Below are 26,942 nucleotides of genomic sequence, written 5' to 3'. Positions count from 1 at the left end.
ACAAGGTCATAAATCCACCGCAAAGCTCGTCAAGTATTTTCTGCAAATTACCGATAGTTAGCGCTTATACAGAAAATATTTTTGGTTAAACTTGTACGCAATTCTACCATTAGAAACTATATTTTGCCTTTAATCACTTTTTTTGATGAGGTTACCGTTCATAATAAATACCATTTTAATCATAGCTAAAATAGCACTGCTTAATTACGTAATCTGGCTTTTAGACTGAATGAGTTTTACAATTGTCTTAACAAAATGCTTTTATTTGTACTCTTACAATGTGAACATCAAAAATCGTCGCTAATACTGGCGCCATTTGTTATGCAATTTGATAACGATGCAAAACGAAACGCTTCAAGGTTCACCGAGATTATATAAAAAGTTTGCGGACGGAAAATGCCATCGCTTTGTATGCAGATTTATCCTTTACAACGTTTATAATCTATAGTCTACTGTTTCTATTGCTGAACAACAATAATGTAAAAATAGATTCTCTATTTTGTTATGTAATATACACTGTTCACGCCAATGTACAAAAATGTATACGCAAGCATAAAAATAATGAAATATGTTTTACAAAAATAACAATTAGTTTGTCAGTCACTGTGTGGATATTTTTGAAGAAAAATTATTGTTGAAGATATTTACAAAATTTTACACATTTGAAAACAAAATGTCTATTAAAATATATGTATATACAAAGTGTCTACATTAGATCATATTTATTATTATCAGACAGTGATTTTTACATACCGGTAAGCAACTACAACTGGAATTACAGTAGGGAATAATTATCTAAACGTTTATTAAAATTTTACAAAAAAAATAACACAGCTTTCAATCACTTTTAGACAAAATTGACAAATAACAAATTTTGAATGTTCTGCAAAACTTTTTAAGGCAACCATAAAATAACCAACTAATCAATGTTTTGGTTATTTAATTTGAAAGAAGCAGTGCCACAGTATAGTTTTAAATTGTGAATTTAGACAAGACACACTTCTAAGTTAAAATAAAATGCAAAAACGTAGATTAAATTGTCAGAATACAACAATATTTACTATTGACAAAAGACAGGACAGTAAAAATTCTGCTTCACTTGTACAACGTTTTGCCCATGCACACATTTATGTTAGGTGGCGGATGACGTCATATTCGGAGCGCATATTTAGGACTTGGAGCGGTGTGACGTGTACGGTTGCCTCCTTCGAATTTCCTGGGTCAACTGGTCTTTAAGTGTAGCGATCTATAATAAATATATGTATGTTAAAGTTTTTGCTTTTCCGAAAATAAGTTGATTTAATTTTGACTACAAGTCTACGCTTCTAGAATGAATTTAAAAAAAAACGTTTTCTAGATGCAGCGTTATGCAGTCATTCTTTTTTGTGAATAAGCTGCAAATTCTATATGCTTATAATCGTATATAAATGCTTGGGTCATGAGATTGTCTACTTTCACCTCGACTTCCAGAACGATATCGGTGCCTGCTTCTATATAAAGCCCTCTGTTAATAGAACGACAGGCTAAGTACCAAAGCAGTTTTCCTGTTTTTTTCACTACCATGTTTGTTGTTATAAAACCAACTTTTGATTGGTATTTGTTATTAACCGAAAACGTTTTAGGTCCGGTTAATTAAGTCAATGATTAAAAATCACGCTGTCGTTACCTGTTCTTCTAGCCCCTTTACTCTCTGTCTATGTGCTCTCTCGCGTGCCTCAAGCGTTCGTTCTGATTGAACTTGGGCAGTGCGAAGTCTTTCAACTTCTAATTCCGATTCTTGGCGATGACGATTCGTTACTTCGATCAATCGTTGTGCGTTGCTCTGTTCCGTCTCGGCCAGTTGTGCTTGCAAAGCCTGTATTGGATAAACACAAGGTTTACAATAGCTTTTGTCATTTCTGGAATTGCCCTCGTACTGCCGGTACATTAATTATTTCAGTTGCTTTTTAATCGTGTGTTGCGTCATGGCGCTTTTGTGAAAGTTGTAAGGTTCTGAAATGTCAAAGTTGTGGTGGTGATATCCGAACGCATAGTTTTCTGAACAGTAGCATGACTGAGAACATGTCAGGAGAATGTTTCACAACAAACCTAACGGAGAATTGCACATTGGCGCATTGACTCTGTTTGATGGCCAACCACATTGGAGGCTATCAACATTGCAATCAGCAACTATTTCATGTTATGTAAGTGCGATTACCCTTATCTTTAGCAACATTGATATAATCACTAATATTGGTGCCTGCAAGGTTATCTACAAAGTTCTTGAGGCACCTGCACTGTTTTCCTGCAATCTTCCAGTTCAACTTCCGTATCCCGCAATGATCTGTCCAGATGTCCTCGGTTTTCAGTCAAACGTATTGTCTCCTCTTCAGTCTTCAGTCTCTCGCGTTCCACCTTAAAAGAAAACAATGTTTTTTCTTAGAAAAAAATGGCGCTTTGAGATTTCTATCAGGCTGGTTTAATTTAATCTTTGCATACTTTGTCCAAAGTTTTCTGTAATGCGGACTTGTCCTTCTCAAGGCGAACTGCTCCTCTTTGTGTTTCTCTTTTCTCAGAGTCTAACTGAGCAATAGCTCTTTGCAATCCGGTGATTCTCTCTTGCAGAATGCGTTTTTCTTCTTGAAGTTTTTGTATTCTTTCCAATCCTGTTGCCTCCGAATCTTGGTGTTGTGTGATTACCTTCGAAAAGTCTGTTAACATCGATTTGTTCCGGCAATTCTTGTTACTTAACGAACTCACTAACCTGTTGTAAGCTTTTCAGTTGATTTTCCAATTCCGATTTTCTTACATCCCCATCCTCCATTTCATGGGTGATATTGTGAAGTCGTTCTTGCAGAGCGCTGTTTTGCTTTTTCAAATCAGCAACGGCTTGGCGCGCTGCTTGTAAGCGTTCCTGTATTGCAACACCGGTATGTTTGCACAGTTTTTGAGAAACGCTTAACGATCAGATATGGTAAAATAAGAATTACCTGTAGAACGCGTCGATCATGCTCGGAAGCGGTTAACATTTTCTGAAGTTGACTGATTTTTTCATTCAAAGAACTGGTTGCAGCGTCTTTTTCCGATACGGACAATGAGAGGGATTGGACCTAAACAAGAAACGGATTATTTGCAAAATCACAAAACGGATACTTGGGCGTAAATTATACGGAAGATGTACAGAAGAAATATACCTTATCTTTAAGATGACTTTCGCCTTCTTCGGTTTTAGCAAGGGCAGTACTTAGCCTGTCGATGGTGAGCTGTAGAGAAGTGCATTTTCCTTCTAGGTCCTGTATCTGGCTTGTGAGATTCGCAATGCGCTCTTGTTGTACCTGTCGCATGTCGTAAACAGATTATTCCTTAATCCCCATGATTAGAATTTACTATATTTAGGGGTAATTAACGCGTACAAGCTGATATATCCGGCGATTTACTACCTTGCAAATCCGGTTAGTCTATTTTTGGTGGGCCATAACAGTGTTCGGCGTCTATATTGGGAAACACACACATCGTTGTATCAGCACAGTTTGATTAAAATTAACCTGGTTCCCGGTTTCCTTGTCTGTTAAAGCGAGTTTATTTCTCTGCAGGTCGCCTTCCAGTGCCCTTCGTGCAAGTTCAAGTTTTGTTGCGCGTTGTTCTGACATGTCAAATGCCTCCTTCAGCTTACGTTTGTCGGCCTCACATTTTGCTTGCTGAGCTTTCATCTTGTTTATCTTATCCTGAAAATGAGTGCAGAAAAATTTAATGAACTGCGTAAAACTAAGAAAGTAATATGTATCGTCGTACGACGGTCAGCTTGAAGCTATGTATGATTCCGTTACCTGCAACCCTCTTCGGTCGCCTTCCGAATTCTGTTGAGCGCGCTCCAATTGTGCCAGTTTTTCAGCCAAGCTCTTCTGTTCTCTTTCATTTCTTCTGATTGTTTCTTCCTGAAGCATGAGTGCGGTTTGAGCGGATGCAAGGCGTCCATGGGCTCCTCTCTTCCCTTCTTCCGCTTCTCCAAGCGATTTCTGAAGCTGTTGCAAACGTTGGTTTACACGATCACGATCGGCTTCCATTTCCATAAGCTGAAAACCAGAATTGTGAAAATGATTAGTTTTGATTTTTTTTTAGTGAAAATTAACCCAAGGTTCAATGATAATTAATTTCATTCTTTACCTGTCTGGTGAGGTTTGAAACTTCTATCTTTGCGTCATCCTTCTCACGTTGTGTGTCTTTGAGCTCTTGGAGGAAATCACGGAGAGATGCACGCACCACTTCTGGATCAATATCTTGAACCAGTTGTTCAGTTCGACTAAAAATCGAATCATGTTTTATTAATGTGTCATGAAATATCTACAAAGATTTTTCATCAAATAAAACACATACGTTGGGGAGCCAGATCTCCTATAACTTGGAGAAAGGCTACGGTTTCTGTGCGGTGATCCAGTGGTTGGTATCGGGGTGCCTTTACCTCCCGTAGTGGTGGTGAAGGTGTTATCGAAACCTTTGCCAGGTGATGGGGAACGCCTGTGTGCGAGACGTATTAGTAAACTAATCGTAAGACCTTAAACAAACATTTAAGCGGTTTAGCTTTATTTTATTTTGTTGTATAGTTGGTGAATGAACAGGGTTAAAAGTTATGCAATGCAGTCGATGTGTTGTTACAACGTTGCATGAGACATCATGAGATGATGTTGTCCCGTATATGTTAAGTTTTTGTATCACCGTTCACGACCTGCAACTTCATACCTGCTGGGTGATGGACTGGATGATCTGTAACCTCCTCGCATCGGACTCATTGTTCTGCCGAGTCTCGATATGCCGAGAGTTCGTCGTAGCGCGCTATGAAGGCTGCCCAGCTTGAATTCAACGTCGCGTTTGTTTCCTACGTACGAAGAGAGACACGATCAAATCTTATAAAAAGACTTATTATTTTATTTGATTCGTTTTGTCCTGAAATTGATTGCTTTGGCATAAGATGCTACTTTTCTAACTTCGCAACAAAAAACGGCTGAATATCCTCACAATTAACAAACTAGAAAAATGTGATTTAGATACGTTTCGAGAGCTTGACACTTACCTTCAATTCTCACGATTTCATTTTCAAGTCCAGTAACTCTTCCTTCGGATGCTGACAACTTTAGTTTGTTCTCCGCCAACTCTTCATCGACACCTTCCAACTTCACAATGAGATTACGTATGTCGTCCTTCTGCTTCTTACCAGTGGCGTGGAATTCAGCCAATTGTCCCAAATAATCGCGTTCCTTAGCGCGGCTGTCGTCTTCGAGTTCGGCCAGTTTTCGTTGCAATAGCGAGTTCTAGATGAATAGAAAGCAATGAATATAAACACTTGTTCAAGCAAATGTGCTTGAAAAAGAAACGTGTGTTGTTTGGAATTAAGGAATTAGGATTTGCACAAAACCATTACCTCCTTGAGCGCTTGTTCTTTGCTAGCTTCGGTTGCAACAATCTTTTGTTTGAGACCGAAAGATTCGCGTCTCGCTTCTTCTTCTCGCTGTTCGTCGTCAGCCACACGGCCTTGAAGGTCTTCCACTTCTTTCGATTTCTTTGTGTTTTCGCTATCCAGCATTTTGACCTTTAAAGCAATTATGCGTGATTAGTTGCCGAGCAAACCGCTTTGGCATTTCTACTCGGAAATCAAAACACATATTTTCAGTTCTGTGTAATGCGCTTAATGTGTGTAAATTTTCCGCTTAGTTCTCAGGTGTTTGTCGAATATTACGCAAAACATCAGTTATGTGCTATGCCCCATAACAGAAAATGATCATGAAAGGTTATACTTGACGTCTGAGTTCTTGAAGTTCCCTTCTTGCTTCGAGTCTGCTTCGTTCGACTTCCCTGAGGCTGGCGCGGAGGTCGCCATTTTCTTTTTGTGTGTTGCTGCGGCCCTCTTCCAAGACTGCGATCTTCTGTTCCTTTTCTTCGTTGGCTCGCTGTGAAATGAAAAGCGGTTTGCTTAAATGTATTCGTATTTTTGTATGCTAAGTAGCCTATGCACATCAGGTGTCCTGCAGTTGGGCGCAATACATGAATTCAATACAGGACGATTTCAGGAATTGTTTGTCTTGTAACTTAAACCTTATAAAATCACTGTTTACATTTTGGATAAATGTAGTAGGACTTGGAAAAAGATCCCTTTGACTCATTTTTATTCTAAGAATATCGTCTGGCGTCACGCGATTGGTTGATTATGACGTACAAAGTTCGCCGCGGTACAAAGTACGATGACTATACTCACAAAGAGGAATGGTATTCGTTTCAAAAATGCCAGGAAATTTACCGGTGGGGTCATGGACGTAATTGCTTGAATTTAATGTTATGTAACCTGAAAATTTTGACAGGTTCTACGCTGATCAAGTCAGTCAAAAATTTCAGGTGTGTATCGATTATATCGCCCGATACGATCACATACAAACAGCTCGGCTCTTCTACAATTATTTGTTCAAAAACAAATCAACCTGTGCATGGCGTGACTCACGGAATCTCGCAAACAACGGAGTCACCGACAATATTTATTTTGAAGGACACTCACTTTAAGAGCTATCCTTTCTTGCTCAGCCTTCTTCACTTGACCACGCAGTTGATCGTTGGCTTTATTCAAAGTTTGCTTTTCGTGAACTTCATCATTGACACCGCGTTTCAGTTCGAGATTTTCTTTGCGTTGACGGTCACGTGCTTCTTCGGTTTCACGTACCTGAAAATGGCGAGAACGTAATGGAATGGTATCGTTGCCAATTTAGCAATTGGATACCAAGATGGTGTTTAAGTACAGTGGAAACCAACCTTCCTTTGTGCTTCAATCAAGTCGCGTCTAACGCCATCTCGTGCATCTTCTACCATGCGTAGCTGAAGTTTGAGCTCTTCAACCTGAAAACAGTTCATCAGTGGTAACACTACAGCAATATTATGAAACGTTTTTTCATTTCATTTTTACTTTCGAAGAAATCACAGCAACACCTTATTATCGTATATTATCTTATTACCTCTTTGAGGGCGCCATCTCTCATGGTGTGTACTTGCTTGCATGCATCGTTCAAGCCCTTTACTTCGCGTTCGTGGGCCTCGGTTGCAAGCTCGAATTGGGTGCGGAAGTCCTTTAATTCTTGGGTTATTTGGTTGATAGTTGCCTGCAAAGTGGAACACGTTTTTAATGTTGTGCCCATAGTATGACTTATATCTAGATATCATGTAGCATATCATAGTCAAGTCGTGGTAACCCTACCCTATCCTTCTCTTTGTTAGAGTTGGTTTGTCTCTTCAGTTTTTCGTAATCCACTTCTCTGTCCTGGATCGATTGCTGGGCGTTGTTGAATTTCTCTTGCAGAGCGTTCTTCTCAGTTTCCTTCATCAGAAGAACTTGCTGCTTTTCTGCTTCGGCCATGATGAGCGTCTCGTTGTGCTCCTGAAAAAATAAACAAAACCTGTATATTATTTGCTGAATTAATCCTAAAAAACGTCTGGTTGTGATTCATAGTTATTTTGGTTACATTCAAGGTTCCACGTCATTCATGTAATCATGCATCTTTGTAATTTGTATGACTAACGACGTCCTGTTTACATAAGATTGCTGTATAAATAAAATGTTTCGGTAGTCGCTTACATTGTTCGATAAGAACATGTAATTCGGCGTGGCGGTTACCATCCTGTAATGCATGCGTTAAGAAGAGTAGCGGAAATTGTTTGACATTACTTTGATCAGATTCAGGAAAACTAATTTTTACAAAATATCCTATGCGACTACTTTCGAAAAACATGGCTGCAACCGTTGGTAATATTTTAACAGATTTTCGAACTATTTGCTCCGTTGGACTTTGAACAACAATTATAATCAATTACCATGGTCCCGCCTGTTGATGATACAAAGATTAAAACTCGCTTGCTTCTTTCGTTTCTTTTACCGCTTAAACTTGCATGACTTATATAACGTTAACACATTATTTGTACGCTGATGCAGTATCTCAGTCAACAATGCTAAATTTCTCTTAAGCGGTTTTACACTTGTAAACATTTATTCCTCAGATAAAGCTTTTATAAAATGGCTTTGCCATGAAGCTTTAGCAGGGGACAGGGTCTCAATAATTCGGGGCGGAAACAATTAAGAAGGCTTTATATTTGCGACAACTGCAATATTAATTTCGGTTAATTATGGTTAGATAAACAAGCATTCTGTACTGTCAAAACATTGTTGAATGCTATGGTGCATTACTTGTGCGCAAGAAACGTTACGGTAATTGCTTATCTACATCCGAAGACGACACATTTTGACTGATTTGCGACTGACCTTTGTAATCTGATTTAGACTGGCTTTGTATTTATCCCATGCATGCCATCTGTTTAGACGGAATTGTACGTCACTGTCATGCCGATTCATTTTGATCTTTTAGCAGTTTTCTTCCGCCAGGTGATAAAAGACCACTAGATGGCTATGATTGATGAATGAAAACTTTTTCGTCAGTTTCGAAGAAAACTTGCTTACATCTTAACTGCAATACCTTAATAAGCTGCATCAGATAAAATCTAAGAAAGCTCCAGAACTAATTAATTTTGCTGTTCGAGGTACGTTAGGCTGTTATGACGTGGGCTTAAAACCTTGCCGCTGTATTCTTGCGTTTTCTAAATAGCCGCTCATTTTGCAATGCTATCTTTACTTTCATTCGTACGGTACAATCGACTGAGTTCATCTGGCATAAAAATGACACATTAACCTTCTCTTTCCAACAGCTTTCGTGTTTGGAGCACGTTGGCATGTTTGTATAACTGCCTTAACCTTTCTTTGATAACAGGCGCCCTGTGTGATGAAAATAATTTCAAAATGTGCAGGAATACTGATGTAGTGTCACGAACCCACGCTTTCACCTGGCACTGTGATATGACTGTTATGAATTATGTTTCAACTCGACTGGTTTGTCTTCCCTTTCCTATTATTGGTTTCAAGGACACTCGTGAAAAGATCGGCGAGAATTCGATACTCACTTGCTTGCCTTGTTCCTGCTTTTCCTTGTCTAGTAACATTTTATAAACATACATTCCACGAATTGATTCAATTGAAATAACTCCATCACCTAAGTTTTCGTTTTGTGGTGTAATTCTAAATTTTGCCCGTTGTTTGTTGTAAAATTTGAATGGAACGGAATACTACAGCGCACGTCACAAAATAAGATTTTAACTAGGACAGCTTTGAGATGATGGGGTGATATGGCTAACGCAGATTATGGAATTTTGCAAAGAAAACCGCCTTAAGGCAACATCTAGTGGCAAACATCGTACCATGCCGTTGCAGCTAAGACAACTAGAATTTGAAGCTGCAGTTTAGCCGTACTCAAGATATTGCCGTTGCATTTCTAGGCCTAGAAAATAAATTGTACAATATAATTCATGTACAGACCTGGTTAATTGCTTCCATTTCTTCCTGCATTTCTTGTTTCTCGGCTTCATATTTGGCCATAATCTCCTCCTTTTCGAGCGTTGCTTTGTGCCACATTTCTTCTTTTTCGGCTTCTAATTCAAGTCTAAGGGTGTCCTAAAAAGTAAAAACTGTGCCATACTAAGGTGCACTCCGTATAGCGTTAGACTTGTATCCTAACATCATATGATTACCATGTTGTTGATGTAGAACCACTTTATCATCCTGAACTTACCTTCGCTCTAGCTGCCTTATCTATATCTTCCTCGTGCGATTGTTGCTCGGTCTTCAGAGCAACTTGAGCTTCTCTTTCATGCTGGATAATCTGTTGGTTGAGCAACTGAATCTCGCGTTGAAGCTTCGCGGTCTCAACTTCCATTTCTTTGCGCACCCGTCCGATTTCAACTAAAAAATAGTAAAAACGTTTTAATGCCTTTGTTTAAATACCAAGGTATGGATAGGGAGGGAATTGTTTGCTTTTAAGGTATGGATGTTATTTTTGGGGAACACCTTTGTACCTTGTAGGGCTTCGTTTTTAATCATGGAGTTCTGGTTGACCTCTTCCAATTGTTCCTTCTTTGCCTCCAAAGTTGCGGCAATGCTCTGTGAGTCGAAGAGGTTACCTTCTAGAGCCTCCCTATCAGCCCTGGAAGCATAAACCAACGTATTGGGTCACATCACGAAGTATGCTTAATGTATAATCAGTTAGTCATCCTTGGACAGATAATGTCATTTTTGACTGCGTTTACGCACGTCCTTACCTAAGCCCAGCCATTTCTTCGGAGAGAGTTCTGTTCTCCCTTTCAGTGGCGGTAAGCTGCACAATGAGATTTGCTTTCTCATTGGTCAATTCTTCTTTCTCTTTGGCCAGTTTAGCGTTGAAGTCGTTCAAGCGGTTAATGTCCTCCTGGCATCTTGCAAGATCTTCCTCCAAGTTGGCTTTCTGTCTTGTGCACTGTAGACGGAGATTTTTAAAATCTTGTATTCTTTTGCGTGATCAGGATTAATCTCTCAAAGCTATTTTTCCGATTATACTAAAATATCAAAGTTTGACTTATTTGATCACACCTGTGTCAGACTGTCGCAGAGTTCGGCCTTCTCGCGGTGCAACAGCATCAGATCTTGTTCAAGCTTCTCGCGGCTCTGTTCGGTCAGAATCAAGCTGTGATCGAGTCCAGTTTTCTCATTATGGAGATCCATCTTCTCCTGCTCGGTCTTGATCAGTTCAGCGCGGATCGAATCCTTCTCCAATGCCAGATCGTACTTAGCGGCTCCCAATGCCGCAAACTTCTCTTCCATCTGGTGATAATTTCATGCAAAAGGTTAATGATTTCAAAACTCTGTAATTAAGTTTTATACCTTGTTAGAATTCATGCGATTTTTCATTACGAACCTCCGCAATCACTTTGTGCAGATCCACCTTGTCCTGGGCAAGTCCTTCATTTAAGGCTTGCATCTTGGCCAGTTGATCTCTCAATGACGCCTCCTCTGTCTTCAACTTGTTCAAGGAGAGCTCGATTTCAGCGTTGGCACGCTCAACCTGGATTGAACCAAGAAGTGTTATGTTGGAAAACACGATGAGAAATTGCTTTTTTAAGTAGTGTTTACGTGCTTTTGTCTTACCTTAGCAAGCGCTTCCACGACTTCAGCCTTCTCGGCTTCCATGATTTCTTTTTCAAGGACAGCTCTGTTCAAAGCCTCCTTTACAGTTACCAGTTGCTCACGCAGAGACGATTGTTTGCCATCCATGGTATCGACAGCAGATTTTCTGCAGAAAAAGTAGTACCATAGTGTACAAACAGGACGGCCAATAGTTACATTTCCCTTCATTTTACACATTGTGTTGCAAGACTTAGACGAACCACCCAACTTAAAATCACTAGACTTTAAACACAACTGGGAAGGTTTGCTCACCCTCGGGCAAGTTCTTTCTCCTTTCGGGAAAGATCCTTGAGCAGATCTTCCTTTTCGTCCTCCACGTTGTCTCTCTGTCGTTGGAGATCAGCGTTGGCTGCTTGAAGCCTCTCCTTCTCTAGAACGAGAGCGTCGACTCGGCTTTGGAGACCAGCGCGTTCCTTACCCATTTCTTGTTTTTCGCTGGAATAGAAAACTTTCGGATTAGAACGCATGGCCAAAGGCATCAGCTCTTGTTTTAGTAGGTTGTGCAAATAATTGAATCTCTTTACCTTCCCACCACTTCGGCGCTGGACTTGTACCGGTAGGCGTCTCTCTTTGCGTCATCTTTAGCCCTTGTTATGCTATCCAGCTCCTGCTTGAGCGAATGGACCTGGTTTTCCAAATTCTTCTTATCGGTGTCATTGTCTGTCATTTGTTTCTTGAGAGAGGTAGCAGCGTCTCGTGCTGCTTCCAATTTCGCTCGGAGTTCCTTACAAAAAACGTCATTGGTGAAAACCTTTTGCTTAAAGAGTTAGTATAAGCTGTGTTTGCTTTTCGCATGTAAAAACTCAAATAAGAATGTTTAGGAGTGTTTTTACCTGCACTTGCAGTTGTCTCTTCTGCAGAGCTGCTTGTACCGCGTTGTAAGTCGAATCGGCGAACGATGGAGAGATGCCACGCATTCCAGGCGATCGTGCTCTTCTTGGTGATCGCCTACCTGGTGATGGCGATCGCAGTGGCGAGTAATGTCTGTGATAAAAAAATTAACTAATTAGACTTGGTTTAAAAAAGGAGGAAAAACATACATGAATTTGGTATTTTTTTGCATTTGGTGAAATTTATCTTGCGGCTACGTTTTTATTTGTTTCATTAACAGATTATTGTCACTTTTCACAAAAGCTTTTGACGTTAAGACTAATATAATATGTAATGTAACTAATAATTTGACGTCAAGACTGTTATGTAACTTGCGAACCCTGTGGATTCTTTAGGCCAAACTCGGACAAAGGTTGTTAGATAAGTGGACGAGTAATCGCAGGAATCGTTCATTTTGCTCTGGTCCTTATCATGATGCGAGTTTCCCTTTCCTAAATCTATCTTGTGTCCCATGCGATTTCGCGACAGATGTTTTGCACCGGATGATTTGTGACTCCCTTTTCGAATTTTTTCGATATTTTTTAGAGGGGACAAAGAGTCGTTTTCTTCCGCGCTATTACTGCTTTCTGACCTGTCCAATGAAACATCGATTCGGCTTTGTCGTCGTGGCGAGCAAAAACCGCTGTCGTCCGATCCATTTGGCGTCGTCGGACTCATTTGATTGACAAGCGAATCATCTCGTCTGTGTCTCCCGTTTGATGTCGGAGACTGAAATATTCTGACTATGTCTGCCACTTTACCACTCATACTTTTCAAATCTATTTTGCAAATTGCTAAATTCTGCAATCCTAACTCCTGCGTTCAGTGCCAAAAATTCATATTATTATTAGAATGCAAAAATTGATAATAACTTTCATAACAAACATATTCGACCGTGCTTGGTCCTAATCAGCTGTGCGAGTATATTCTCGTGCCTTGTATACTCGACACTCATTGCCTTAATGTGGTTTAAAGCAGGTTTCGTGCAGCTTTTGGATATTGGAATGTATCTGAGTACCTCAATTACTGCCTCTTCAACTCGTACTCGAGCGAGGTTTAAAATTAAAAAGTAACCAAGGTGAAATGTGCAACTTGGTTTTACGAAATCCGCTGCCCCGAAGTGCCTGTTACACAGTGGCGTATAGTTTTGGAAATAATGTGAAGTGCATTCCTTGTTGATTTTGCCTTATTTGTTCGATTGTCGCTATAAAAGCGATTAGAACGAAAAAATGAAAACGAAAGTCACATTATGCTTTTCTTTACAAAGGTCGTGATTTGTATCCTATTTGGAATGGGATCTGCGCCACATACATTGTATAGGACAATACAGCCACGGTTTAAGTGTCGCCAGCCCACGGATTGAAGAACAAATTTGCAATGTTTGTGAATGAGACAGCGAATTTGACCATTAAATGGACCTTGTTTAAAAATCACATAACAGAAAAGGCTTTCATCAGTACGGTTGTGCGTTGATTTAAACCATGAAGCCGACAGTGGAGTGCCTTATACGTCCTGAAATGTCTTTATCTCTGATCTATCTGTTGTTGTTTGCGACATCTACCGCGACCTTTTTCTGTTTTATGTAATAACACGGAGATTGTTCTGGTGATTATCGACCCTTGTACCGGCCTGGTACTTCAGTAAGTGTAACCCCACCTAATCTACTTTCTATCGCGGAAAGTTTTGTTACGTCACAAACGTGTTCATACCTCGGAGAACGTCCAATTCCGAGGTCCGCCATCGATTCCGTGAGGTCATCCACGGCTGATGCTCGAGGGCTATCAGAAAGAGCCATCGCCATATCAGCATCAGCAATTACCGATTGCGCGATATCTCGTAGAGCTTGTTCGAGAGCAACCTTCTCTGCTGCAACCGTTGCTGCCGATTCTTCGTCGTCGGGCTCTCCAGGTCCATCAACCCGAGTGCTTTCCTGAATAAATCAGCGAAAATTGTTTCAATGACATAAACAAAAGATTGCAAATAGATAAGTTAGAAATCCATCTTAAAAACACTTTGAACAACATTGCTTCAAACTAGTGATTTGTAGCGGATTCTAACCATTGGACGCGAAGGTGTGCTCAGATCGCGGATGGTTTGATCCCTGTCAACAAGTTGAGACTTGGATCTATCCAGAGTAACCGTGAGTTCGTTGATCTTTGCATTCAATTTGGCCTTGTCGGCGTCGAAGTCAGCCTGCATCTGCAACATTTCCTTAACCTGCAAAAGTAAAAATACCGAATTGATCGTCCTAGAATCATTTTAGTGAACAATTATTCACTTATATTGCCAAAAGTATGCGAAATAATGACTACTCAAACGTTATGATATATCACACGGAATGTGGTGTTTTAATGCGACTTTTGCTTCGTGTAAAGTGTGGCCAAAGCACATCTAGTACGTTAAAGCGAACTGACCTTTGCCCGAAGCTGATCTTCAACATCGGTCTTTTCACCCTTTTCGCGCTCTAGCGACACCTTGGCGGAGGTATCTTGAACGCTTTGGTTGGCGCTAAGGTTGAGACAAGCCGCATGGAGTTGTCGGGCACCGCGCTAAGAAAAGTGTAAGTGTCATAACTGCTATAGTTTTCAAGACAACCAGCCCTAATATAAACACACTCTTTGATCGTGTAACATATTTACCTGAACATCGTTCATTGCTTGGCCAAGGTCGCGTTGTGTCACCGATTTCAAGTCACCGAAACCTCGTCGAATTTGGACGATTGCGCGCCAGAGAGCAAGCAGTCTGCTGTGCTCGTCTCCGAAGTAGGAACTGAAGTTCTGCAAAACGGCAATAAACGTCAGTTAATAATTATATCAGAATAAGTTTGAAATTATACAGGATTGACCAGAGAATTGTCGGGCTTGGCTCAAGCGGTATCACAAAAAACCGACGGGATTGCAGAAACTATAAGCCTATAAACAGTTTGTAATGTTTGTTGAGACAGACCTCCTGTTCGTCACGCCATTGTGTCTCCTTCGTCTTCAACTCTTCCTTGACATTGTTCCAGTCCTCGGTCACCTTGCCAAGGTCATCAGCCAGAGCGGAGTTCGAATCATTTGCACTGTTCAGTTGTTCTCGGAGCATCGAGTTAACTTCGGCCAGACTCTCACACCTGAAAAGAATCAAAAGCGACAAATTTATTATTGATTGAACGTGTTAAGGTTTACACAGCATATTGCAAGTGCTAAAGCTATCATGTGGTCATAATTGAAATGAAGTAGATGCTAACGCTGCTACACTTGTTCAATTAAACTGCTTAGATATTGTTTGTTACGAAGGTATGATTTACGCTAACACAACAATGGCATCCATGTTCGGCACGATGTGGCGATTTTGCCATCTTATACTTGTTATTACATATTTCTATCAACATCTTGGCTTAGAGTATTTAAACCTGTTCTGTTTGCACACGTTGGTGAGTAAACGAAAACTTTTAACTCGTTCCTAAACATCCATTTGTAATATCGCTTTCTTGAATGTTGAGCCGTTGGAATCAAATATTTACCAAAGTGACGCTCGGCTCAATGGAGAAAACCAACAAATACTGCCCGGGGAAAATTTTACATACTCCACAACCTTATAGGGAAGTTTTAGCCGGCACATTTCATAAAAGATTTTCGAACAATTGACATGACGCTACAATTCGAAACCCTATTGGCTAAAAGCCGCTACGCTCCGTTTGTTAAAACAACATTACAAGTGTTCCACGTCGCAATGACTTGCACAAGGAAACGGGAGATTTTCGCCATGAATCTTGCCAATTTATCATGAGCATCGTCACATCACAACTCAGCTAAAGTAAAGGTTGGCTTGAATGGTGTATTATACACAACTTTCAACTCATTTATACAATAATTTTTCCAACGTTTCTCACCTCTGCTTCTCTTCCTCAAGCTTAATGAGAGCATCCTCCAGATCCGTGGTGTGAGACTCTTCAGTGCGACGCAGACGAGCTTCGGTCGAGTCCAGTCTATGTTGAAGGTTATCCGTGGTCTCGGACAACTACACAAAGCAAAATCGTAATTAGATAACCCGGCCTTTCACGTTGCAAGTCGTGGGCTTTGCCTCGATAATGTCATCTCTATCAGCATTTACCGCAACTTTCGATCGGTCCGATTCGGCTCTAAGAGTTTCGAGTTCTTGTTCTAAGTCTGTGCATTTCTTCTTGTATTGAAGCACCTGCATAAGATGGGTATACATTTCAGCATTGCCACATGTTAGTCTAAGTCAATCAGTAAATAATTATAAGACAAGCCACCTGAACCGACAGTCTATCGTACTCCTTCTTGTAATCCATAACAATATACCTTTAATTAGTTTATATCAAATCAGTACGCTTCAAAAAGTATAACATCATTAAACTCAGATTGTATACACGTTTTCAATACTCAGACCTTGCTTAGTCTATGCTTTATATCGACATCCGGTGATATATCTAACTGGCGAAACTCACGAACAATTCTTTTAAGTGCTTTCTGAATCTACTACATATTTTATATGAAGAGAGCCAGCAAACACAAACGCTGTAGTTTAGATCAATCCTTTCCTGCCATTATCACATAAACCTCAGCACATACTTATGCGTCTTGCGTGTCCACAACAAGTTGAATCTTGTATCTAGCGCCGAATATACCAAAGTATAATGAAAACAAGGAAAGGGCGCAAAACTAAGCGCGTATGTGGTTTTTATCAAGCGTTGGCAATCAATATTGCGCATTGTATTTTGTCAGAAGTGAAAATATTTAACAATAGACAACTACAGCCGATAACAGATAAGACCTTTAATGTAACGCACACTTAAAATAACTGCCGATTTTCTTGAAAGGGGATAAAATGATGTGTTTTGTATCTTTTGCCACACTAAGCCGACACCAAAGATATTTTCCTGAGTACCATACTAATTCCATGATAAAGGTCCACCAACACGCCATGACTTCAGATCAAATGCATTATTTTGTTACATAATAAACTTATTTAAACATACTATTTCTACGCTTATTTCAGTCATTTTAAAAGTTGCTTGACGATTCGACAGCCTTGTGCATGCAAAAGAGCAATATGCCAAGAGGTTATGAAGCAATAACTTATACCATAAAACGAATCACACAAAAAGTACTTTTGTAAACGGAAACTAAGCCAGACCGAACACAAGCGGAAACGTAAAACGTTCTGTGTTATTTTCAAGCAAAAGGAGAGAGTACCGCCTTCCCAACCCCTGTTCTATGGTATTTATTATCAGGTCACAATAGAAGAAGAAGGTCTTTTAAGAATCAAACAACAAAGAAGCATTAACCAAGGAATTATTGTTTCACTTACGCCAACCAGAGGCTAATGAACAATAGCCCTAACTATCACCCTTAGTTACCACATTCTAAACTCGCTTTTGTCACAATTGAAGCGCGAAAAGGGGACGCGAAATTTCCTCAGGTACAACAAACTCACCCGGAATGACGGATGATTTACGTCATCGATTGGCACCCGACCAAGGGTTAGTTGATCCGGATATGATATATTTATGTTATCGATCGAAGTATGATGCGCAATTGACAGATAATTAACATATCGTTCCTATCACCGACCGTCGGTATATGGACAAATGCCTTTAATCGATCCACACAAACGTATGACCAGAGCGGCAAGCCATGAAGTAGTAAGTTCTTTCAAACACTTACTTTGCTCTGAAGTTTTTGCACGAGTTGAGCCTGTCTTTGCTGGCCCTCCTGGTAGGCTTGCAACTTCCTTTTATACGAGGCCTGTTCTTCTTCCAGTTTCTGGCGAAGAACAGAGTTCTGCAAAATTTGGAAACAGGCTGCTTTAAACGCTACTTGACGTAAAAACAAATTTTTTCATCAAAACGGCATCTGGATCACGAATTCACCAACACCAACATCACAAAAGCTTCTATGAACAAACAGTTGGAAATTTTAAAGTGTGAAAACGCTTTTTCGAGCGATAATTAGTTTCACCAAGTCATGTAATGGAATCTGCTTGGACTAATTGGTGACAAAAAGCGAATTTGATTTGTTTGTTTAAAAGCTCTTTGATCAAGTTCGGTCACGAATGTAATTAGAGGTTACAAAATTTTGGCTTCTAATTCCGTTATTCTGCGACCACATTGGTAACAATAAAATGAAAGCTTTTCAAGGCCTTCATCATGCCACCATACATAATCGCAATAATTTTATAATGAAAAGTAAACTGCTTCACACCCACCTACGCTGAAGATAGGCATCTCAGCTCTGTTTTCTTGAATCAGAACAATACAAAATCGTACCAAAATGCACCATTGTTAGTCGAGCTAAGTGCCAACACTGGTTAATCTTTTTTTGATCGACTACAATACTACATTTTAACTGGTGATTTGTTAAAGGGTGTATTTGCGTTTAAGGGCAGGTTAATCACGAAATCGGTTATTTTGTGCTTTAAAGTACATTTACATTAAGGAAAGTTTCAAAGGTGTAAATGCAGAATTAAAGTAAAATCTTCTTGTTGGAAGATTGCGGCAATCTTAAAGGAAATGTCCAAATTAAAGTACCTGCATTGCCAACGACTTGTTTTCAACAGCACCCTTGTCCCGTTCTCCCTTCTCAAGCCTCAAGGCTTGCTCTAGCTGAAAAAGAAGTCACAAATTTAAACTAAACCCCTATAAAATTCAACTCAACTGGTTATCAAAATAGAAATGTTCCGGGAGAAACAACTCTTGTTCCCAAATTCAACCAACTTTGCACACATCACATATGTCAGGCTTAAGTCCTGCAGTATGTGGTTATTAAGCTTACTCGCTCCACTTTAGACCTGACCGACTCCGGGGCCTCTTCTGGTTCGTCAGACATTTTATCTTGCAATCGATAACCGCCACCAACAAAATAACCCTTAACTACTACAGCCAAGTTGTACAACAAGATTCGAAGATTGAGCAGAAATAAGAACAAAAATGAAATATAAATAACTGTAGCCAGGAGCTCCAACATTTAACATCGTATTTTGATGGGTATTTCTGTTATGCCTGACGATAATCTGTTTTTATGGCTTAGCTACTCTAAATCCTGGCACCTGCGCGTTGTTCCATTATCACTCTATTAGAGCGAACTATGTGCTCTATTAGACATATGTACAATGCCAGATAGGACCAACCTGAATAAAAAAGAAAATAACCGCCTTGTCGGAGCAAAGAACGTATTATTGGTAATAGCATGTCATTGCCCACACGACCCCATTCATTGAACTTTCCCTTAATTTTTCCACAGCTTTGACGAAATAACACCGCATTTAAAATACTGCTGTTAAGGGGCTCGGATTTCCTTCTAAGACTGAACAAAAACAGAAACGGCTAATCCAGATCGTAACAAAGCGCATGTTCTTTATACTGTTCATCATAAGAATGCAAACAAACGTTAATCATTTCAACGAGAGTTCTCTGAATAATAAAACCGCATTTTCTCAACCATTTTCGCTTACCATCCTTTCCCTGTTACTCAAATTTACAAAGTAATCTTGTTGCCTTGAGTTAAATTTTCTCTCTTGCTGTTAATCAGCCTACACCAGCGACCCTACCTTTAAACAATCCACTTGACCCATTCATTGTATATTTGCTATCTATGACCGATACAGCATGCTATTGCTTATGCCCAAGTATGTCGCCGCCAAGCTCGTTTTTTGCCCAAGTAACCTTGAAAAGGAAACAAAAAGTCGGGCACTGATAGGATTGGGGCAAACCATACATTTGTACCTGGCTATTGTGTCAACGAAGACACTTGAGACTTCTCTGCCTGCCCATATATTTTGACATAGGCAAACGAATGTCAGGATAATTTGGTGCGTTGTAGGAAAACACCACGACTTGTAGGTGACATAACTGTTTCCTTTCCAAACATATTTTATCATATCTCGCGATATATGCCCTCAAAAGTGATTTATGTATAACACCAAGCATATGCAAAGCAACTCACCTATACTTACAACATCTTACAGTTGTGTTTAAAACGTAATTGCTGTTTTCTCAGAATACCTTGAAATATCTTTTTTAGCTTTCTTTCTCTTTGTACTCTAGTAAGACCTATTTGATAGAATTATTAGACACGCGACCTTGCAACATATCACGGCGACTTTTGCAATGAATCCTGATGCGAATAATTCTCTTGAAAATGACTAATAGGTTAAACATAAAAACTTAACTGGAGGTTGGGAGATTTTACTTGCTCAACAACTTCTTTGACCTTTAACTGGTACCCTGATCAGCATAATGTTTACCAGTAAAGCGTTGCTGACATTATTCTTGCCCGCAATAACAGGACCACCTGGTTCAACGTGAATCACGTTTTCATCCTTGCGCCACTCTTGCTCTGCTCAACAGCTGAGAGTTCATTGCGAATTAACGACATAGTTGCTGACTATTAGCGTGGTTACTTAATATGATAAATTCCAGCCCTGACGCGTGTAATAGGTGATGGTGTTGGTGTCATTCTTTCATTTCAATTGACCCGGAGAATGCTCCTAGCTTTAGCTATATTAACCTGACTCCGTCCTGTAGCATATTTTCACTTATATTGATCATCGTAATCTCGTAACCAGCATTTAAACTTCTGCTGTAGTAACACCAAACACGCTCGCTCAGTGTAAACAGATGCATCCGATTGCGGCAAACAGGGCAAAGTTAAAAAAGTTCAATAGTAACAACCAATGCGTTCTCCGCGATTAGCGGTTTAATGAACCTGTATGAAATGACTCGCGTGTAATTGGCAACGTAGCGAGTATCGTAGTTGATTATGATTGGCGTTAGCAAATCGATTGTATGTCGCAATTAAAACCCCGTTTTGCTTAGTTGAATTTCTAAGTGAACAAGTGTAAAGAACGCGAAATATGGTTGTGGACAATGGAATAGAAGGTATTTAGAAATACGCCGAATAGCACGGTTAATAAAACAAATAATAGTTTGTTGCTGGGGTCCATTGTAGAACAGAACCGTAGCCCAAATGTAAATGAATACCCGCACCGACGCTAAGAAACCGGCACGGTCGCGATCTGATTGGTTTACAGCTTGGCACTTCCATGGATGCCACTTGAGTAATGTGGCGTCACAAGGACGTTTGAAGAGCATTTTTATCACGTAACAATAAAACGCGTATGTGCGAATAGTATGCGCAAACATTAAAGTACAGCAATTTTTTTCTCCACAAGTTATTCACCGGCGATGAATATTTACGAATCACCTGTGGTTATGCATGGTGAGCCGCACCGGTAACAGAGTACTGAAATTTATAAAAGCTTATCAAATATCGCATCATATTCCCTATAAGTTATTATTAAAACAAATAGTAAACATATGTTCTTTGTTTTGTATCCGGTAAAAGACAAGTTAATTCAAGCGAACGGCTTGTTAACATATGGAAAATATTTGAAAAGAATTAAGTTTTGTTATTATCTAGTTCCGTAGCAACCGTTGCTAATTTAAATTGTTATTTTAATTCAGTTTTCATAATCGTAGTACGTCATTGGTGTTTCGAAATGCGCAAATGAAAATAAACATAACACTAAGAGCATCTTAAACGTTCACTAAACAATATCTTTTATAAGTCAATGAATTACAGGCATTATTATGTGGTTTGTCAATATAAAGCAAACTAAAATGTTTATCATATCGAAAACTATTGTAATAGGATAGATATAAACTTAAAAAGGTGTTATTCTTTGTACGTTTTGTAAATATTAGATGTAATTTACAGTCTACTCTAAAGAATCCATGGTATTTAGCGCTACCTACCGGCTTTGTTAACAATGAAACTTTAACCACTAAAAGGTCAAACAAAATGCGATTACATTTGATGCAGAAATGATAATACATAAATAAATGACATACAATTCAAATACTTTCGTTCTAAGCAATGAAGTTATTAGAAACGTCAATCCAACCGACGTCGTAACGTGAAGCATTATACTAACAATTCACTCTCTTGCTATCCGACCTTTTACATGACCTTTAACCTTATTTCCTATATCCGTTAAATTTTGTTATCAACAAGAGCCTTGGCCCCGTACGTACCCGTTCACTGACGGCATTGTATTTGATCGCTATCTCATCGCGATCCGCCCGCGTCTGGGCCAAAAGGTCTTCAGTCCGATTCAATTCGGCTTGGAGGACTCGATTCTCCTCCTGGTGTGTGAGAAAAAGGCTTATTCACTGTCATCGTACTCATAATGTCTCATATCCTCCAATATGTCATAAACGTAGTTGTCGTAAGACAAACAGTAATAAATAATGTAATGCGTTTAGCCAGAATTGAGAATTGTTACTTTTAATCGGGAGCTTTCCACGAAATGGTATTTTATCTCAACAAATTATCCAAAATTTTATCACAGCATAATTCAACATATCTGAACAATTTATAACTAGCATCTTTTTTGTTGGATGGATGAGTTGCAAAATTACCTGAAGCGATTTCGCCATCGTATCTTCCCCGGTTTGGTTACTTCTATCCGGTTCCCGGAGATTTTCAGTAATAATCTCTCTTACTCTTGCCCCTACCGATCTAGATCCTTCTCTGTCTCCCAGTACAGTGTCTTCTAAGTTCTGTACAAAACGAAATCGTGTGTTATTAGTCTTTTAACAACATTGTAAAAAAAATTTATGAACATTAAGGGCGCCTGGGACAATATTCTCAAATCTCACAAATATAAAAACTCCTTGTAACCACTTGAACACGTAAGTATTTTATTTTATGATAATAACGTGAACAACCGCAATCCAAATGTATCTCAAATAAACAGTTTTCTCGTGGAGCACCCGGTATGTCCATCGTCTAGTTTATTCAGAAGTGCGCTCTGCCTCTACTACTGTTGCTAATGTCGCTGACCCCGTCGTGCTCTGAATGACTTAGCAGAAGGACCTAGTTAGCATATATGCACTCCCCGATAAGTTGAAAAGAATGGATCTTTAAAAAGCTCCGTTCATGATCATCAAGAACGTACACAGAGCCTGGTCGCCAATCATGCCACTGACTACACGAATACTGCCTCAGATTATACAACATCTCCCAACTCTCTCGTTTGTTCCAACCCCATCTAATGTCGTGAGGTTAATTGTGCCATTTTTAACGCGTCCTTTTCGTTTACTTTCTCTTCCCAATACGTCGATAATTCATTGTTGAGCTGCAAGACATGATTGAGGAAAAAGGCATCAAAGAAAAGGCAAACACGTGTTATTTGATTGATTCTACACCGGCCAAGTTGTTTGCTGTGGGTGGTTTTCAAACATTTTGTCTTTATTGACAGACGTTGTATTACCGGTGGGTTTAAATTATGTAAACTTTAAATCGAAAACTTGTATGAATTATTGCCCGCATTTTGAAACAAAAATTCTGTTTAAATAAGTGATATAGCCAAGTGTCTAATTGTCTATATTCTTATTTGACAGGGCTCTTTCAAAACGTTTTATGAAAAGCTGTTAAAAAATTAACACAGTAGCCTACGAACTGTCAGTCATGTTAAAGACAAATGAAATTAACTTTAATGTTGTCGCAGACCAAAAAGCTCTGCTTTAAAATACCTTGTTAGAATTTAACGTAAAAAAGTTTTTGATTTTTGTTGAAATTTAACTCAAACTTGCAGAATTTTAAAACAGAACAAAATTCAACGAACTTTGCTTGCGGTGTTAATGTCGTGTTAATGATTCTGTTATACGTTGGCACTTTCACATAGTTGTTGAGGCCTTTGAGTGTTTGTTTTTCGAGCAAACACTCCTTGTGTGGATAGATGAGCAACTTTACAGGCTAATGGTTAACTTCCCGCCAAAACTTAAATCACGTGACATCATTTGAACGTTAATAGCTTGTGACTGCATTAGTGATTAAGATTAATGAAACGCGTTGTTATGGCAATGCGAAAATATCCGGTAAACAGAAGATGAGTCAAAAACTTACCATTCCAAACACGAGAAAAGTTTTAGTGTGTTAGAGAGTGCACATCGTTATATTAGCTACATTCAGGTTTTACAGTTAGCATTTCGATTCGGTGGTTTCCATTAATTCGCTGTCGCTAGCGTATTTATGAGGGTAACATTGGGCCATGCCCCCCTCACGAACCCAACGTTTTTGGGTCACGGGCCTTTTTACATATTTTGTGTTTATTGCATTTCCTTCTTTGCGACTACAGTACTTATCGGCTATAACATAGAGGAAAACATTAAATAGGTAGGGGTACGGCGTTTCAAAGTCACTGTATACGGTCTTAGAAAATCGGTGCACGCGGCTTTTCTAAAGTACACACCATAAATTAACAGCTATATTGTTGGAATAAATATTCCAATACATTAAATTTCTAGGCGTTTTTGGCGTAAAAACTCAATGTTTTTCCATTCGCACATTTTAGGCGGGGTAAAAAAACATAGAAATTTTAGACCTACCTTTTAAAGACGTTTGCCCCTTTAATGCAATGCTAAATGTGCCAGTGTTGGTAGTGTATAATATAAATCTATATTTTCCAAAAATTGAATGCCGACACTTATATGTAACGATATTTACAACAGACTTCAACTTCTCAACTCGCTCCGCTATTTTGTTCTGTGATTATACAATCGTAGTTGGGACAAAGGATTTCATTTGCTTGATCGTAACTTTGCCCCATCTTAAGACAGCCCCCGTAGTTTGCGTATTTTGTCTTATGACGAATATAACGTTCCCAACAGCAACCCGTATCTCAACGTGTCAATACTTCCAAGAAAAGTGCGAGGAGAAGCAATTCCAATGTTATGAGCTGGCGTTTGCTTAACGGCGCTTCACCGCAACGCTGCGTAATTCTTAAACGTTTTATATATTTGACATATTGCGATAATATCCCGTCATGTTGATGTGACAGAACAAAGTTGGATCTTTCTTAGAACCGGTCCGGGCAGGCAGCGACTTGCTCCTGTGTTTGTTCTCCGTTTGTCGTCCAACCGTTTTCCGATTTGAAATTTTCAAACTGAAATAAATTCTTGAATTCGAGTGAGACAAAACACCGCAAAGTTTATTCGATAATAATCATATCGTAATATCAGCACTCGAGGATTACAATTTTGCGCAAATTTCTTGAATCGTTTTACGTTATGTTTTGCGCGAACCGAACAGATATGAATATCGCATTCAAAAAGTGACTTTAGACGAGGGTATGCCCCTACTAGAAATTCAATACAACGATGTCTTTTGTAGTCTACAAGAATACAAAGCAACCGGTTTCAGCATTAACCAAAATTGATAGTTGTAAAAAGAAAAACCTGTTTGGAATCGTAACAGTCATTGATGACGTTGTCTAACCCACGTGCTCAACGCCCGAATGATTTTCCCTGGGTAAATAAATAGCTTCCAACGAGATTTACTGAAGTTAAAAGCTTAATAGCTTGATACATTTACGAATATAATCGACAAATCGTGCAAATAATACCCTGCAACTGTATTTCTTTAGAACCTCACTACATAATTGTCTTAGTGATTGCTCCACAATCAGATTACAATAAGCAGTTACGCAATAATAAAGAAACTCTCATTAAACTTAAAGGCCCTCGACGTCCGCTCACACACAACTACCATCGCCTGATCACATCGACAATGAATATTATTGGCCCTCTTTATGGACCATTCACTTTAATCTATTGTCATCGTTCGCTCACATCGCAGCGGGAAATTTGAACAATTGCTTCTCCAACCGACGACGTAACAGGCAAAGTACAAGAATAATAAGCTATTGAAAACAGCATGTAAAAATAACATTGGAATACCTGTATAACTTCTTCTAATGAAATATCTCTTTGTGAATCGCTTGTTATACTTCCGCTTCTTGAGTATCGCCGACTCATGTGGAACTTTTCAGTAAATAATCAGCCAACTCTATGGACCCTACTTGTACTACCTGGTCTAATCTCTATTCAGTTACCAGCCTATGAGTCTACAATGCTGAAGCAAGAAATTGCATATTACCCAAAAACATGTAGATTCGGCACATGCTCTAAAGATTAACCCATCTGCTGCCCGTTGCAAAGATCTCCTTCAACGATTTTCTAATTTGTCCCTGATTCAAATAACTCTGGCTGTCAAGAATCCCGTATCATCCAAAGAGATTCAGTTAATCTGAAGCCAGACCCAGATTTTGCGCAACAGTAGCCAAGAAACTTTTTTCTGCTTTATAATCTCAGCTTGATGTAATCAGCCTCTCATACGACTCCTTAAACAAGAATCAACGCGCAGCCTATCAATATTACACCTTGTTTGCTTTATAACGGTTCATCCTTGGACCGGTAAGAGCTCAGCAGCGTTGCCGAAAGCTTATTACTCGGATGCTCTTTCGCTAGATTTCAAAATACTTGACGTGAACGATGAATGGGCGAGTAAGCGTTGAGTGCCGAGAGCGAGTGAGAGAGTGAGAGCAAAAAGAAAGGAGCAAAACTCGGAGATAGGAGGTAGGCTTGTTAACTGTTATTTACAAGCCGTTCCAAAAACCAACTAAACGAAACATTCCATTGGGCTCCAAGTGTTGTAAACTATACCTGTTATAACTTGTCATATGCATATTAGCAGAGATACCGACGCCACTTAGCACACTTAGCTTACGTCTGAAGAGAAATTTTTTTAATTTTCTTCCAAGAAATTAATAAACGTTCACTTTTCAGTTTCGTAGATTGAGTTGGAATACGTTTCAATTTGCAGAACTCGGTAACAGTTTTTACTTAAGCAGCTTTCTGCGGCATACCGCAAAATCATTGTAATGGAGATTTTTCTATTATTGTATACATCACTTCGTCTTGCTAAAATGACCCTGCACAGCCGTTGCACTATTGCAATATTTTGTTTATTTCTTTTTTCTTTTGTTACGAATTCTGTGTTTTGCGCTAAAAGCCAAACCTCTTCAGATATTTCCATAAATATTTTATAATGCTTACTCTAAGTGAGAAGTGAAGGAAAGCCAACATTAATTCAATGGATCTCGTCTTTATTCCGTTCATTAAACGAATTGGTTATTTAGAATCGCTAATGATTACAATTGTCAAACACAT

General features: G+C 39.2%; 1 protein-coding gene across 3 annotated transcripts; it reads right to left on the bottom strand.

Annotated features, from left to right (window-relative positions):
- Positions 1-242: 242 nt before the first annotated feature.
- LOC143445314 (uncharacterized) lies at positions 243-25,858 on the bottom strand. Of its 3 annotated transcripts, XM_076944336.1 has the most exons (41): positions 25,671-25,858; positions 22,350-22,490; positions 21,963-22,073; positions 18,459-18,533; positions 17,596-17,712; positions 16,019-16,102; positions 15,798-15,925; positions 14,870-15,035; positions 14,563-14,700; positions 14,338-14,472; positions 13,982-14,140; positions 13,633-13,853; positions 11,887-12,037; positions 11,578-11,777; positions 11,306-11,488; positions 11,015-11,159; positions 10,785-10,931; positions 10,460-10,690; positions 10,153-10,346; positions 9,910-10,037; positions 9,627-9,796; positions 9,374-9,508; positions 7,211-7,390; positions 6,972-7,115; positions 6,772-6,855; positions 6,521-6,682; positions 5,769-5,921; positions 5,396-5,563; positions 5,048-5,285; positions 4,717-4,852; positions 4,354-4,494; positions 4,144-4,279; positions 3,807-4,052; positions 3,525-3,704; positions 3,174-3,314; positions 2,970-3,089; positions 2,744-2,893; positions 2,479-2,679; positions 2,272-2,394; positions 1,667-1,855; positions 243-1,246 (listed from the first exon to the last, which is right to left on the bottom strand). In XM_076944336.1, exons 1-41 carry the CDS (start codon positions 25,746-25,748, stop codon positions 1,169-1,171), a joined length of 6,207 nt encoding a protein of 2,068 aa, XP_076800451.1. In that variant the 5' UTR covers positions 25,749-25,858; the 3' UTR covers positions 243-1,168. The 3 variants fall into 3 exon arrangements, with proteins under 3 accessions (XP_076800451.1, XP_076800452.1, XP_076800453.1); XM_076944337.1 differs by lacking the exons at positions 21,963-22,073; positions 22,350-22,490; positions 25,671-25,858 and adding an exon at positions 18,703-18,857; XM_076944338.1 differs by lacking the exons at positions 17,596-17,712; positions 18,459-18,533; positions 21,963-22,073; positions 22,350-22,490; positions 25,671-25,858 and adding an exon at positions 16,182-16,250.
- Between the last annotated feature and the right edge of the window lie 1,084 nt (positions 25,859-26,942).

Source organism: Clavelina lepadiformis, chromosome 2 (assembly GCF_947623445.1).
Source record: "Clavelina lepadiformis chromosome 2, kaClaLepa1.1, whole genome shotgun sequence".
Taxonomy (NCBI): Eukaryota; Metazoa; Chordata; class Ascidiacea; order Aplousobranchia; family Clavelinidae; genus Clavelina; species Clavelina lepadiformis.
Note: the sequence above shows the minus strand (reverse complement) of the source record. Positions and strands in the feature narration are given on the sequence as shown.

What these genes read in the sequence shown, in the direction of transcription:
- LOC143445314 (XM_076944336.1), bottom strand. Translation starts at nt 25,748, where the DNA reads ATGAGTCGGCGATACTCAAGAAGCGGAAGTATAACAAGCGATTCACAA. An exon ending in AAGAAAGGATAGCTCTTAAA is followed by an intron (nt 5,922 to 6,520) that starts GTGAGTGTCCTT and finishes TTCATTTCACAG; the next exon opens with CGAGCCAACGAAGAAAAGGA. An exon ending in AAGAACAAGCGCTCAAGGAG is followed by an intron (nt 5,286 to 5,395) that starts GTAATGGTTTTG and finishes CTATTCATCTAG; the next exon opens with AACTCGCTATTGCAACGAAA.